The sequence below is a fragment of the Salmo salar genome, chromosome ssa17 (genome assembly GCF_905237065.1).
Source record: "Salmo salar chromosome ssa17, Ssal_v3.1, whole genome shotgun sequence".
NCBI lineage: Eukaryota > Metazoa > Chordata > Actinopteri > Salmoniformes > Salmonidae > Salmo > Salmo salar.
Window position 1 is genome coordinate 48,065,812 of NC_059458.1, and position 12,981 is coordinate 48,078,792.

Consider the following 12,981-nt stretch of genomic DNA (forward strand, 5'->3'; position numbering starts at 1 on the left):
GGCTATGTTCAGACGGGGCCATCTTTGCCCTGGCAGCCAAGGCAATCTGTCAGACATTTCTAAAAGATCCTTGAAGTTCAAAAGAAAAATCAATAAGGTAGTCTCAAGATATTGTATAGAATCACACACTGTAACCTTTCATGCAGAGAAAGGAGAGCAAGTCCAAGGTATCCTGACTTATAATCATAGCTAGCTATATATTATACATGTAAATGACTGGTGTCCATGAAAAAAGTGAGCCACGGTTCTCTTCTCACCAGGAACTGTAGCCGTTGTCTCTCTGACTCTGGAGTGAACTCTGTGGACATGGGTATGACCTTCCCGTCCCTTATAATGATCGCCCTGGGGATACACGCACAAACGCACGAGCACACACACACAAAATAAAGATATTAAAAGGTCCAACCAATAAATAAAAAAATCAAGCAGAATGGTGCAAATCCCCATTTGAGCTACATTCTGCCAGAAAATAAACATCAAAAGAAAATATGGATTGTGCACATTTCCTTTCATTTTTATTTTATTTAACGTTTATTTAACTAGGTAAGTCAGTTTCCCTAGCAGCCAACCTGCTTGAACCAATCCCTTGTAATTATAGTAAAATACTGAAATACAAACCCCTCTTCTCTTAAGGTAGCATTGACTTTTTTACAGTATAATAAAGTCAATTTTATGGTATTGTACTGTCTCATTACACAGTACTTTATATTACAGTAGTTGTACTGTAATATTAAATACTTAATTTTACTTGCCACTGAGCTGCCTGTAAATTACTGTCAAATTCATGGTAACCCATTTACACTGTGCATGTAGGCAGTTACAGTATATACCTGGATTTGACTGGTTTGACTGAGCATAATATTATGTTCACTCCTGGGTGCGTACAGTACAGTGTCAGTGGCACCGAGGTATTTAGACATACTGTAACTGCCAGGCTTCTCCACACATACTCTTTCATTTACAACACAATATATTATGGTGCCTTCAACACTTATGGGTACAATTAATAATGTACACACAGATTTTAGCAGGGGATGGCAAATGTAGCCAAAATGCATGAAAATGTAATTATGTAGGACCACCTGAAATAAAACTGATGCATGCCTCTGCACTGTAGGGCACTCATTCGCGCCACTGTTCACTCTGTTTGCTAAAAATATCCAGTACCAGTCAAAAGTTTGGACACACCTACTCATTCAAGGGTTTTCCTTTATTTTTACTATTTTATAAATTGTGGAATAATAGTGAAGACATCAAAACTATGAAATAACACATATCGAATCATGTAGTAACAAAAAAAGCGTTAAACAAATCAAAATATATATTATATTTGAGATTATTCAAAGTAGCCACCCTTTGCCTTGATGACAGCTTTGCACATTCACACTCTTGTCATTCTCTCAACCAACTTCATGAGCTAGTCACCTGGAATATATTTCAATTAACAGGTGTGCCATGTTAAAAGTTAATTTGTGGAATTTCTTTCCTTCTTAATGCGTTTTAGCCAATCAATTGTGTTGTGACAAGGTAGGGGTGGTATACAGAAGATAGCCCTATTTGGTAAAAGACCAAGTCCATATTATGTCAAGAACAGCTCAAATAAGCAAATAGTTACTTTAAGACATGAAGGTCAGTCAATTCCGGAAAATTTCAAGAACTTTGAAAGTTTCTTCAAGTGCAGCAAAAACCATCAAGCACTATGATGAAACTGGCTCTCATGAGGACCGCCACAGGAAAGGAGTGTTAACTACACCTCAGATTGCAGCCCAAATAAAATGCTTCACAGAGTTCAAGTAACAGACACATCTCAACATCAACTGTCCAGAGGAGACTGAGTGAATCAGGTCTTCATGGTTGAATTGCTGCAAAGAACAAACTACTAAAGGACACCAATAATAAGAAGAGACTTGCTTGGGCCAAGAAACATGAGCAATGGACATTAGACTGGTGGAAATCTGTCCTTTGGTCTGATGAGTCCAAATTAGATTTTTGGTTCCAACCACCGTTTCTTTGTGAGATGCAGAGTAGGTGAACGGATGATCTCCGCTTGTGTGGTTCCCACCGTGAAGCATGGAGGAGGAGGTGTGATGGTGCTTTGCTGATGACACTGTCTGTGAGTTATTTAGATTTCAAAGCACACTTAACCAGCACTGCTACCACAGCATTCTTCAGCAATACGCCATTCCATCTGGTTTGCGCTTAGTGGGACTATAATTTGTTTTTTAACAGGACAATGACCCAACACACCTCCAGGCTGTGTAAGGGCTATTTGACCAAGAAGGAGAGAGTGATGGAGTGCTGCATCAGATGACCTGGTCTCCATAATCACCCGACCTCAACCCAATTGAGATGGTTTAGGATGAGTTGGACCGCAGAGTGAAGGAAAAGCAGCCAACAAGTGCTCAGAATATGTGGGAACTCCTTCAAGACTGTTGGAAAAGCATTCCAGGTGAAGCTGGTTGAGAGAATGCCAAGAGTGTGCAAAGCTTTCATCAAGGCAAAGGGTGGCTACTTTGAGGAATCTCCAATATAAAATATATTTTGATTTGTTTAACACTTTTTTGGTTACTACATGATTCCATATGTGTTATTTCATAGTTTTCATGCGTTCACTATTATTCTACAATGAAGAAAATAGTAAAAATAAATAAAAACTCTAGAATGAGTAGGTGTGTCTAAACTTTTGACTGGTACAGTATGTTGTAACCTGTCACTATGAACTTACAGAGATAATTGCCAAAATCTTGCACTAAGTCGAGAGCTTGATCCTGAACTGCCTTGTCCCAAAAATACACAAACCTACTCATAACATATTGGCGGTACGTTAGGCTAGTCTAACATGTCAGTGTTTCCCCTATATTATTATTTTGTTCTATATTGTAAAGGGATAGTACAATATTTTTTTTCTACTTACCCAGAGTCAGATTAACTCATGGGTATCAATTTTATGTCTCTGTGTGCAGTTTGAAGGAAGTTGAAGGTAGTTTTGCGAGCCATTGCTACCTAGCGTTGGAAGAATGACTGGAAGTCTACAGGAACAGCTAACTTCCTTCAAACTGCATGCAGAGACATGGAAATGGTATCCATGAATTAATCTGACTCTGGGTAAATAGAAAATAAATATTGTACTAACCCATTAAAGTCTAAGCCCTATCTAAACTGGGGTGGGGGGGGGGGGTTCTACTAAGCTACATGGAAGGTCATACCAAGGATCCATTTGCTATTTGATTTTTAAGACTGCTTGAAGTATAAAAAAAAGATATACCAAAAATTAGGCCTTACTGCTATTAACCCATACAAATGTATTGCATAACAGATTCACTACATGGAACAACAGACAGTCCCCCCCCCAAAAAAAAATCGAGAGGACATTTGTTCTGAAGTGTCTGTCCTATATCAGAGATATAAGATATACACATATAATTTTTTTTTTATTATTTTTTTTTTTTTTACATGTATCTAACCCCTTATTTTGGCACTAAACTGTCTCCATATATACTTCCATAGATTTTTTTAACTGGTAGTAAGGACCTTCGGATGAGTTTTGTGAGGCCTGTGGGCATTAGCGTGTAGCCCAAACTGTTTGGACACAACAAACAGAAGTGCGCAGATTGGCTGTACCAATTCAGATGAATCCCAAGACGCTTGTGGGGGTGAGATTCTCACCTTTACATAGAGGGGTCATAGTAGTTTGTAGTCCAAACCGTTCGGACACTACAGACGATTTTGTAAGAAGACAGATTTTCGGGATGTCTCATGGTCTGACAAACACCGCTCTAGCACTGTCACAGATCCATGGATTGAGACTCATCCAATCTGAAAAAAACAAATATCTCTAGTTTAAACTGAGGGATTTTTAATGGGGATTTTGTATTATGCTAATTCGATTTCCGTGGGGGCGAGTACATTGACCTTAATTGCCAAAATCTCGCACTTATCCCTTTAAGAAGAGCCTCTTGGAAGAAATATTAACAAAAATGAAAAAAATGAATATAGGGGAAACACTGACACGTTAGATTAGCCTAGCGTACCACCAATATGTTAAGAGTAGGTTTGTGTATTTTTGGGACAAGGCAGTTCAGGATCAAATCAGGATAGATACAACACACACACACTAACCTGCTGTCTCCTGCGTTTCCCACATATAGCTTTCCAAGCAGATAAACAACACACAGTGCTGTGCATCCCCCAGTGATGTTATACACCTGCTTCTCCCTCTCTATCTGGGCATCCTGAAAACACACACACACACACACACACACACACACACACACACACACACACACACACACACACACACACACACACACACACACACACACACACACACACACACACACACAAACCTAAAATTGGGTGTTGTGAATAACATGTTGGTTTTTGAATTTGACCCCCAAATAAATCAATGAAACTAATAGGTGACAGAATACAAATATAACATGCAATTAACACCGAGTTAAAACAATAAGACTTCCTTCAGAAGTTTCTGAGGAAGAGAATAAACTAAAAGGCAAGAAACAGTGATCTGGGGCTAAGCAGATGCACTGAACTGTGAAAGGTGTGTGTTTGCTGTGTGTGCCGTCTGTGCAGAAGGTGTCTGTGCGAGAGAGAGGAGCTATGGTGTGGTTTCTCTCCTACGCATTCTGCTTGGATGCTGATCGGCCATCTGATGACTCTGACCAGAACAGACAGGGGGCAGCTGAGGGCACTGCCATGATAATGCCCTTCCACCCCCACCAGACCGGAGTTCAAAGAGTACATCATTTTTTGCTTGAGCTTGCCTGGCGCAACGGAACCAATGGAACACTGGGAAATGCAGGACATTCTGAGACAAAGTAAAGATATGCAACAATAAATAGATCCTTTCAAACTCTGTGGGGGTTGGAAGACAGTTTAAGTCGGTATGAGTTTAAAAAAAACAGTCAACGCATACAGTAAGGTCAGCCGAGTAAGCCTACAGTGTACTCAGTCTAGAGAAAGGATATGTTCATAAATTCATCTCCCATACTACTGTACTATAGATCCTTTCTGCCCCGATGGATAGTATAACTAAGCCCTGCAGCAGGTAATGCTCTTTAAAGGTTACAGTATTTTTCTCCTGGGTGATTGAGCCTCAGGCTCTTCAAAATGCAGGCAGTTTCACTGGCCTTAGCCTTACTAAATGTTAGGGGAACATGAGATGGGTTAAGCTTGAGTAAGGCAGATTAAATTTACATGGGAAGGAGCTCAGGGTGGGAGACTTAAGAGCATCCTATATTAACTTACATTGCCATCTAGAGGCCATATACAGTATACAATTTCTGAGAGATGATGAGAGTTGAGTCAATATGAAAAATACTATGAGTAAAGCCACAAGGAATAGACAGCTGCCTACAAAACAGCTGTTGGTAGCTGACTGTAATCAGGGCTGGGTAAAAATTAGAAAATACAATTACAAAATAGCATTAAGATCAATGTCTCAAAATAAACTACAAAATACTTGTATTTTATAATCTAGGCAGCATTGTGGACGGAAGCTGATGTGTGTCTAGAAATAGGGGTGGGGACAGGTAAATGTCACATGACAGGTAAATAACTATATACAAAACAAATCTACAACATTATCACGTCAGTGTATAGAGGCAACATGAAAAATAGCACACAGGAATGTATACAAAGGACATGGGTAAAGAGAAACTCTATCAGAGTTGCGTGCGTAAAAGACAGACTATGCCCTGGTAAAATACATTGTACAAAAACACACACACAGAAAGCACACCATGGCGATAATCAGAAACTCAGCAGAGCAAGGAATTACACAAAAGGCTATTGTCATGACGTTGGCCTGTGGGTAAGGTTTATGACCCCCCCCCAATATGCTTGGGAACGTAATGAGTATGTATGTCAGTTCGGTTGTCATCTGAGACATTATGACTGATGACAGGACGACATAAACTGTACCTGAGAAAGTATACACCCTATAGTTATCAGAGTAACATGGAATTGTTATGCAATTGAAATGTTTGATATTGAAATTGTTTGTTAGGAGATTAAATGTAATTTTAGCTTCCAAATGAGAGATTTGGGTTTTCATAAGGAAAGTGCCCTGCTTGATCAGTGGCCCACCCCTGTGAAGAGGAGGGGTTATAAACGATGAAACACATCCTTCCCCCTCTCCACTATATAAGCCTTTGACGAAAAGATAACCACGTTGTTCCAGTACGTGAGGTCTGCAGCCTCTACGTTAGAAGGACACACATGTCAAGTACAGAACTAAGCCAACCTCAGCGTGAGCTTTGGTGGCGAATGGTATGAACTTTGAGCTTATTCACTACAGAAGTGATACTTCCTAGCCGTTGAGTTAGCAGCGGCCGCTGTAGACGTGGGCTAGGAAAGGACGGACGACGGATCCAGTCTAACAACCAGACGAAGATACCACCACATATACACTTTACCACCATTGACATTCTTCCGAGGACCGGAAGATCTGTTTGCCAACCCGGCCAGCATCTACGACCAATCTACCGAAGCGCAGCTCAGAGTAAATATTTATTCCATTTTCCTTTTTCAAATGGGCGGTAATTTAGAATGCATAAGATAATGTATTTATGATAGCATAGCTGCTGTTTCTTTATTCCTAAGTCTTCCCGCTCTTTCATTCAAGCCCAACCCCCTTTCCTTTGTGTAACCAGCCATCATGTATGACATCATGTGTATTCGGTGTATTTGTAATTCTGTGTGATAAGTTTAGGTATTTAGTAAATAAATAATTAAACCCAATTTGGTATTGCTGATTCAACTTGTTAGCCAGGGTTCGTGAAGATAGCCAAGAATTTACAACTTTCATTATGAGACTGAAAATAAGATAAGGGTTAACCTGTTGGGTCTAGGGGGCAGCATTTGCACGTCTGGATAAAAAAAATGTACCCGATTTAATCTGGTTACTAATCCTACCCAGTAACTAGAATATGCATATACTTATTATATATGGATAGAAAACACTCTAAAGTTTCCAAAACTGTTTGAATGGTGTCTGTGAGTATAACAGAACTCATTTGGCAGGCAAAACCCTGAGACATTTTCTGACAGGAAGTGGATACCTGATGTGTTGTATTGACTTTAAACCTATCCCATTGAAAAACACAGGGGTTTAGGAATATTTTGGCACTTCCTATTGCTTCCACTAGATGTCACCAGCCTTTACAAAGTGTTTTGAGTCTTCTGGAGGGAGATCTGACCGAACAAGAGCCATGGAACGGTGATGTCCCATTAGACACCTGGCGCGCTACTTCATGTTGGGTACCCTCGTTCCAATACGTTATAAAAGACTATGCATTCGTCCACCTTGAATATTATTCATGTTCTGGTTAAAAAGGCCCTAATGATTTATGCTATACAACGTTTGACATGTTTGAACGAACGGAAATATATTTTTTCCCCTCGTTCATGACGAGAAGTCCGGCTGGCTTACATCATGTGCTAACGAGACGGAGATTTTTGGACATAAATGATGAGCTTTTTTGAACAAAACTACATTCGTTATGGACCTGTGATACCTGGAAGTGACATCTGATGAAGAGAATCAAAGGTAATGGATTATTTACATAGTATTTTCGATTTTAGATCTCCCCAACATGACGTCTAGTCTGTATCGCAACGCGTATTTTTCTGGGCACAGTGCTCAGATTATTGCAAAGTGTGATTTCCCAGTAAGGTTATTTTTAAATCTGGCAAGTTGATTGCGTTCAAAAGATGTAAATCTATAATTCTTTAAATGACAATATAATATTTTACCAATGTTTTCTAATTTTAATTATTTAATTTGTGACGCTGACTTGACTGCCGGTTATTGGAGGGAAACGATTTCCTCAACATCAATGCCATAGTAAACGCTGTTTTTGGATATAAATATCAACTTGATAGAACTAAAAATGCATGCATTGTCTAACATAATGTCCTAGGAGTGTCATCTGATGGAGATTGTAAAAGGTTAGTGTATCATTTTAGCTGGTTTTATGGTTTTGGTGACCCTGTCTTTGACTTGACAAAACATTACACACAACTCTTGTAAATGTACTGTCCTAACATACTCTAAATTTATGCTTTCGCCGTAAAACCTTTTTGAAATCGTAAAACGTGGTTAGATTAAGGAGATGTTTATCTTTCAAATGGTGTAACATAGTTGTATTTTTGAAAAATTTGAATTTTGACATTTATTTGGATTCAAATTTGCCGCTCTTGAAATGCACCTGCTGTTGATGGAGTGCACCACGGGTGGCACGCTAGCGTCCCACCTAGCCCCAAGAGGTTATTATTGACTGCTACCGATGTAAAGTATTACTAAGTATTTTAAGAGTTTATTCGGAAGATAACGGCTCTATAAACGTTCTTCCGTGGTGCCCCGACTTTCTAGTTAATTACATTTACATGATTAGCTTAATCAGGCAATATTAATTACAGAGAAAGAATTTTATAGGTTAGCATGTCATATCACTTAATCCGGCATAGCCAAAGACACGACATTTGGAGCCCCCGTGCGAGGAATCTAAAATAGGATGAAGCTTTCATTTTGATTCAGCCTATATAAAATTGAAAAGCAGATTACATAATATACCAAGTTTATTATATACATTATGGGAATTGTAGACCGGAATTATTGGTGCGTGTGTGCTCTGGAGAATCGCCTCCGTGTTGTGCTCTGACGTAGTCAGTGGCGAGCATAAGCTATACATTTATGTATGATGGCTGATAAAGCTATCTGAGAAATAGCGCGTTTGGCCAAACGCTGGGCTATTTCTGCCTCTCGCGTTTCAGACGCGTGTTGTCTAGGTCATTATTAATTTCTCGAGCGAGGACAAAGAGCCAGCCGATTGAAATTTAGGAGAGATTTGCTTGACCAGCGATAAGTATCTCTCTGTCTCTCTCGCGTTTCGATGCGAGTAGACCACGGTGCATTTCGTTGTTTGCCGCGAGTTCCGGTTAAAATATCGTCAAATATCGCCGAAAAGGGTTTGAACATAATACGTTATGAGTAAAACCTTTCCCTTGCCAAGGGAATCCTATGTTATGCTGAAATATGCAAAAAAGTAGGATTAGCTTGCTCGAGATGCTAAGCTAACAAAAGGGAAAACAGCCATTTTGTTTTGTGCCACATTGTAATTCATCCGACTTGCGGAACCCGCCCTGGGTACTTCCGTTTGATTTCAGCGTGTGCCAGCAGGGACCTCTGAAGAGTCACCAGTACTTTCCTTCAAGAAGAATTAGTCAGGTGACACTCAAGTCGTTACTCGTGATATCCAGACGGATATCGATGTCTTATTCAATTGAACTAATAAGTGAAATTGCCAGATTTACATTCTGAAGTGGATCTTTTAAATAATATCCAAATTGATGAGTTTTCTAAATGAGACATTGTAATCTTTTTTCCACATTAACCTAGATGAATAAACCTCTCAGGTTAATTAAAGTTTAAATCCCAAATAGCCTATACAGGTTTGATTTATCATTAAAATTGATCAATCAGTAAAATTTGGTTTTTGCAAAACCCATTCAGTAATCCAGTACTGACAGAAGTCCCGCCCCCCGCGGGAATCCCATGTGGCTTCGGCCCAAGGAAGAAGTGTACCATAGTGGGGAGTGTTCCCAACATTTGAACTACTGTTTACACTTATGATATCCAATCAATGGAGATTGTATGGATTATCATCTCATTCAATTTAATAAGTTAAATTGTTGAACATACCTTAATGTTCTTGCAATCAAATGAGACACTTTTAAACTTCCCATATTAACTTGGATGAAGCAACCTCTCAGGTTAATTCAAGTTTAATACCCAGATAGCCTACCCAGGTAGGATTAATCATTGGCATTGATTAATTAATTCAATTTGCTTTTGCAAATTCATTCACGTCCAACTTCCACATTACTGGTACAGTACTGATGGTTCGTCAACATCTATAAATAGATTAAACTTGTCTTTGCAGCTTCCAATGAATTCCAAACCCAAACATTGGAAAAAAAATAGGAACATTTTTCCTCTAAATTTTTCTAATAATGTGCAAGCTACCAAAGGAGGTGGTCACCACTCCTCCGCTAATTAGTGAACCTCAACCCATAAAAGGATCGATCTCTGACCTCAGCAGGGATACCAACACTAATTATGACATTAGCGAAAACACAGCCGAAATTGCGAACGCTCTCCAAAATCAACCATCAAACACAGGCTTTGTGACGGTTCTCTCCACTTTAGCACTTATGTATCGCCATCAAAAGTTGGCATCGATCCAATACCACAGTGCACAGCTGAAGCACGTGCAAGACATGGCTAACATGAGGGCAAAGGTGGAGAGAACTGAGCAACTACTGACAAAAGCAGGAAATGAAAACATTCTGCTAGTCGAGGAACTGCGTTTGAAATCGGAAGAATTAAAAGTAATTGCAAATACTTATGACAATGAACGAGCACAAACTCTCCAACAAAATCATCGTCTGCAGGAACAACTCGATTTAGCCAAAACTAAATGCGATGTAGTCCACGCCAAACTAGATAAATCTGTCGAGTTATCTACAAACAGGAACGTGCAATTTGATAACATGCAGGCAGTTTTGTTGAACGTTACTCAAGGTAACAATGTTCTACTCCAAATTCTGCAGACCAAAGACGATCAGTTGATGAACACAATGACAAAGTTGGATGACAAATCAGCAGAACTTATTGAAGTCGCTGACCAATTGAATGATGAGAGAATTCAGGTGATGAGGATGGAAATATTGATTTCTAAGCAAGCAGAGGAAATCTCATCACTGAATCTCTCGCTCCGTACTCGAGACCTCTATCTGCAAACCATGACAGATAAGTTTGAGACCGAAAGGAGCAGAGGTGACACTCACGTGTCCAAAATCGGTACTCTAAGCGCTCAAGTGGACTCTGCAATGCAGCAGAAGACCACCCTTAGGTACCATCTGGAGGAAGTCCAGAATGGTCACGCTCTACAGCATGACTACCCATCCAAGCAACCGGAGTCCGGTACTCAAAGGAGTGAAGACGATAGGTTTCAGACATTGCCTCCATCATGTGTCCCTCGGTCTTCTCCTCTTGGCCATTCGGCACTGAGTAATATGGAGCCTCTTGGCCAACAAAGCCAAAGCTTGGCTTCTCCTCTTGGCCTGTCGGCCCCAATTTCTCCTCAGGATGAAGCCAACCCTCTCCGCCCGCTTGGCGCGGAATACCTTGACAAACTCGTCAAGAATTTCCCCACCTTTGACCCCGTTCCAGGTCAGCCAAACGATACTGAGACGTTCCTAGCTGACATAGAGGACGCGTTGGGTGGCTACCCGAATGCTACGGGTTCTGACAGGGTTTACCTGTTGAAGCGAACGTCGAATAGACACGTGACGAGGTTCATTCGCCTACAACAGCAACACGTGCTAAATGACTATGCTAAACTTGCCACAGCTTTGAAATTAGAATTCAGTGGTTCTGCGACTCGCAAACACGATAGCTCACTGGCTAACACGGTCAAACATGCTCGGAACGCACACCCACAAGCTTTCTATCATAGGCTTCGTTCAGCTTACTTTGGCCTACTCACGGAAACAGGAATGGAAGAGCTGTTACCATTTAAACAAATGTTTCTGTCGAACATGTATCCCACCTTCATTACCTACTTGGGCCCTGCAGCCCACGTTGGCTTGCCTATCTTACAACTCAGAGAGCTTGCAAGCACAGCTTTTGAGGCATCAAAAGCTCGCAACTCTAAGAGCCCTGACCACTCGGTTTTGAAGTTTGACCAGGAGCACTCACTCCAGTTAGAGGGTGCATTATCAGGTATTGGAGCATCGAGAGATGACGCACAACAACAGTTTCTACCACGAAACCATGATTCCAATAACCGCCGCGGTCGAAATAACTGTAAAGTATGTCGCCTTCAAAACGACTACCGCTACAATCGACCTGTTCGCTACGTTCCTGCACCCAACCCACACAAAGTGTCAGAGCACAAGGGTAACAAAGGGTTGATGGACGATCAAAACGTAGACCAATGTTCTCCAGAAGTCCCACTACGGGAAGAACTAAAGCGAGAACAACTTGAGAAAAGTGTAAAAGATAAGTCACAAGGACTAGACGGGGAATTACCGGACACCAGGTCCGCAGAAATTAACACAAATAGCAAAGACGTTAAAGTTCAAATTTCTCCCGCTCTCATTCAAGACCCTATCCAGGGCCCGCTTGATCAAGAATCAAGCCCCGGGCTTTGTCGGTAGACTCTGATACAAAAGTTAAGAAGAAAAAGGTCAAACGCTTCGTTAAAGCCAAGCCCACTCAAAATTGGAAAAGTCAATCTGCTTCCACCTTGAACAGAAATGGCACATCACGTCGTTGCGAACGACCACTCCACTTTGTGGGGAATATGTCCACTAACCACGAATCTAAACGGCCATACCTGGAAACAGTCCTGGAGGACTGCTTAACTTGTCATGCGCTAATTGATTCGGGTGCGACAATATCACTCATCTCTCAAACATTGTTTGATGATCTCAAAAGGGCTTTGAAGCCAACTAAACGTTGGTTAAAAGTGGAGCGATGCGAAACTACACTTCGAGGGGTCACTCAGACTACCTCGCCTCTCAAGTTGAGAGTCATGCTGAAACTACACTTCAAGGACGTATCGCTCGTTCACCCTGTGTATGTTACCAGCATCGAAACTGTACCCCTACTACTTGGAGCAGACTTGATGGATCGGTTACTCCCATTGATGGATTAGAAAACCAACCAGGTATGGTCACAGGCCACAGTGCCTTCTCCACTGACCACACTGTCTTCCCCTAACGCTAGCTGCAACGCAGTCATTCACGAGGGGTATCTGTCGAAAGCACCCCTTGCGAAAAAGACGTTTAGAAACCTCTTGGTGCAGAATCCGATCCAAGGAGATATTACGATATCTCGACACATTCCATCAGCCAATCTGATTGACCATTCTTTTCATGATTTCGAGCCAGCTG

The 12,981-nt window shown here is 40.9% G+C and overlaps 1 protein-coding gene across 1 annotated transcript in view; it reads right to left on the minus strand.

Moving 5' to 3' along the window:
- LOC106575999 (protein phosphatase 1H) overlaps nt 1-12,981 on the minus strand; it is a 66,724-nt gene that overhangs the window by 23,185 nt on the left and 30,558 nt on the right. Inside the window, exons 4-5 of the mRNA XM_014152795.2 lie at nt 4,120-4,232; nt 258-342 (exon numbers count right to left, since the gene is read on the minus strand). Coding sequence (XP_014008270.1) covers nt 258-342; nt 4,120-4,232 — 198 coding nt within the window. The remainder of the gene's footprint in view (nt 1-257; nt 343-4,119; nt 4,233-12,981) is intronic.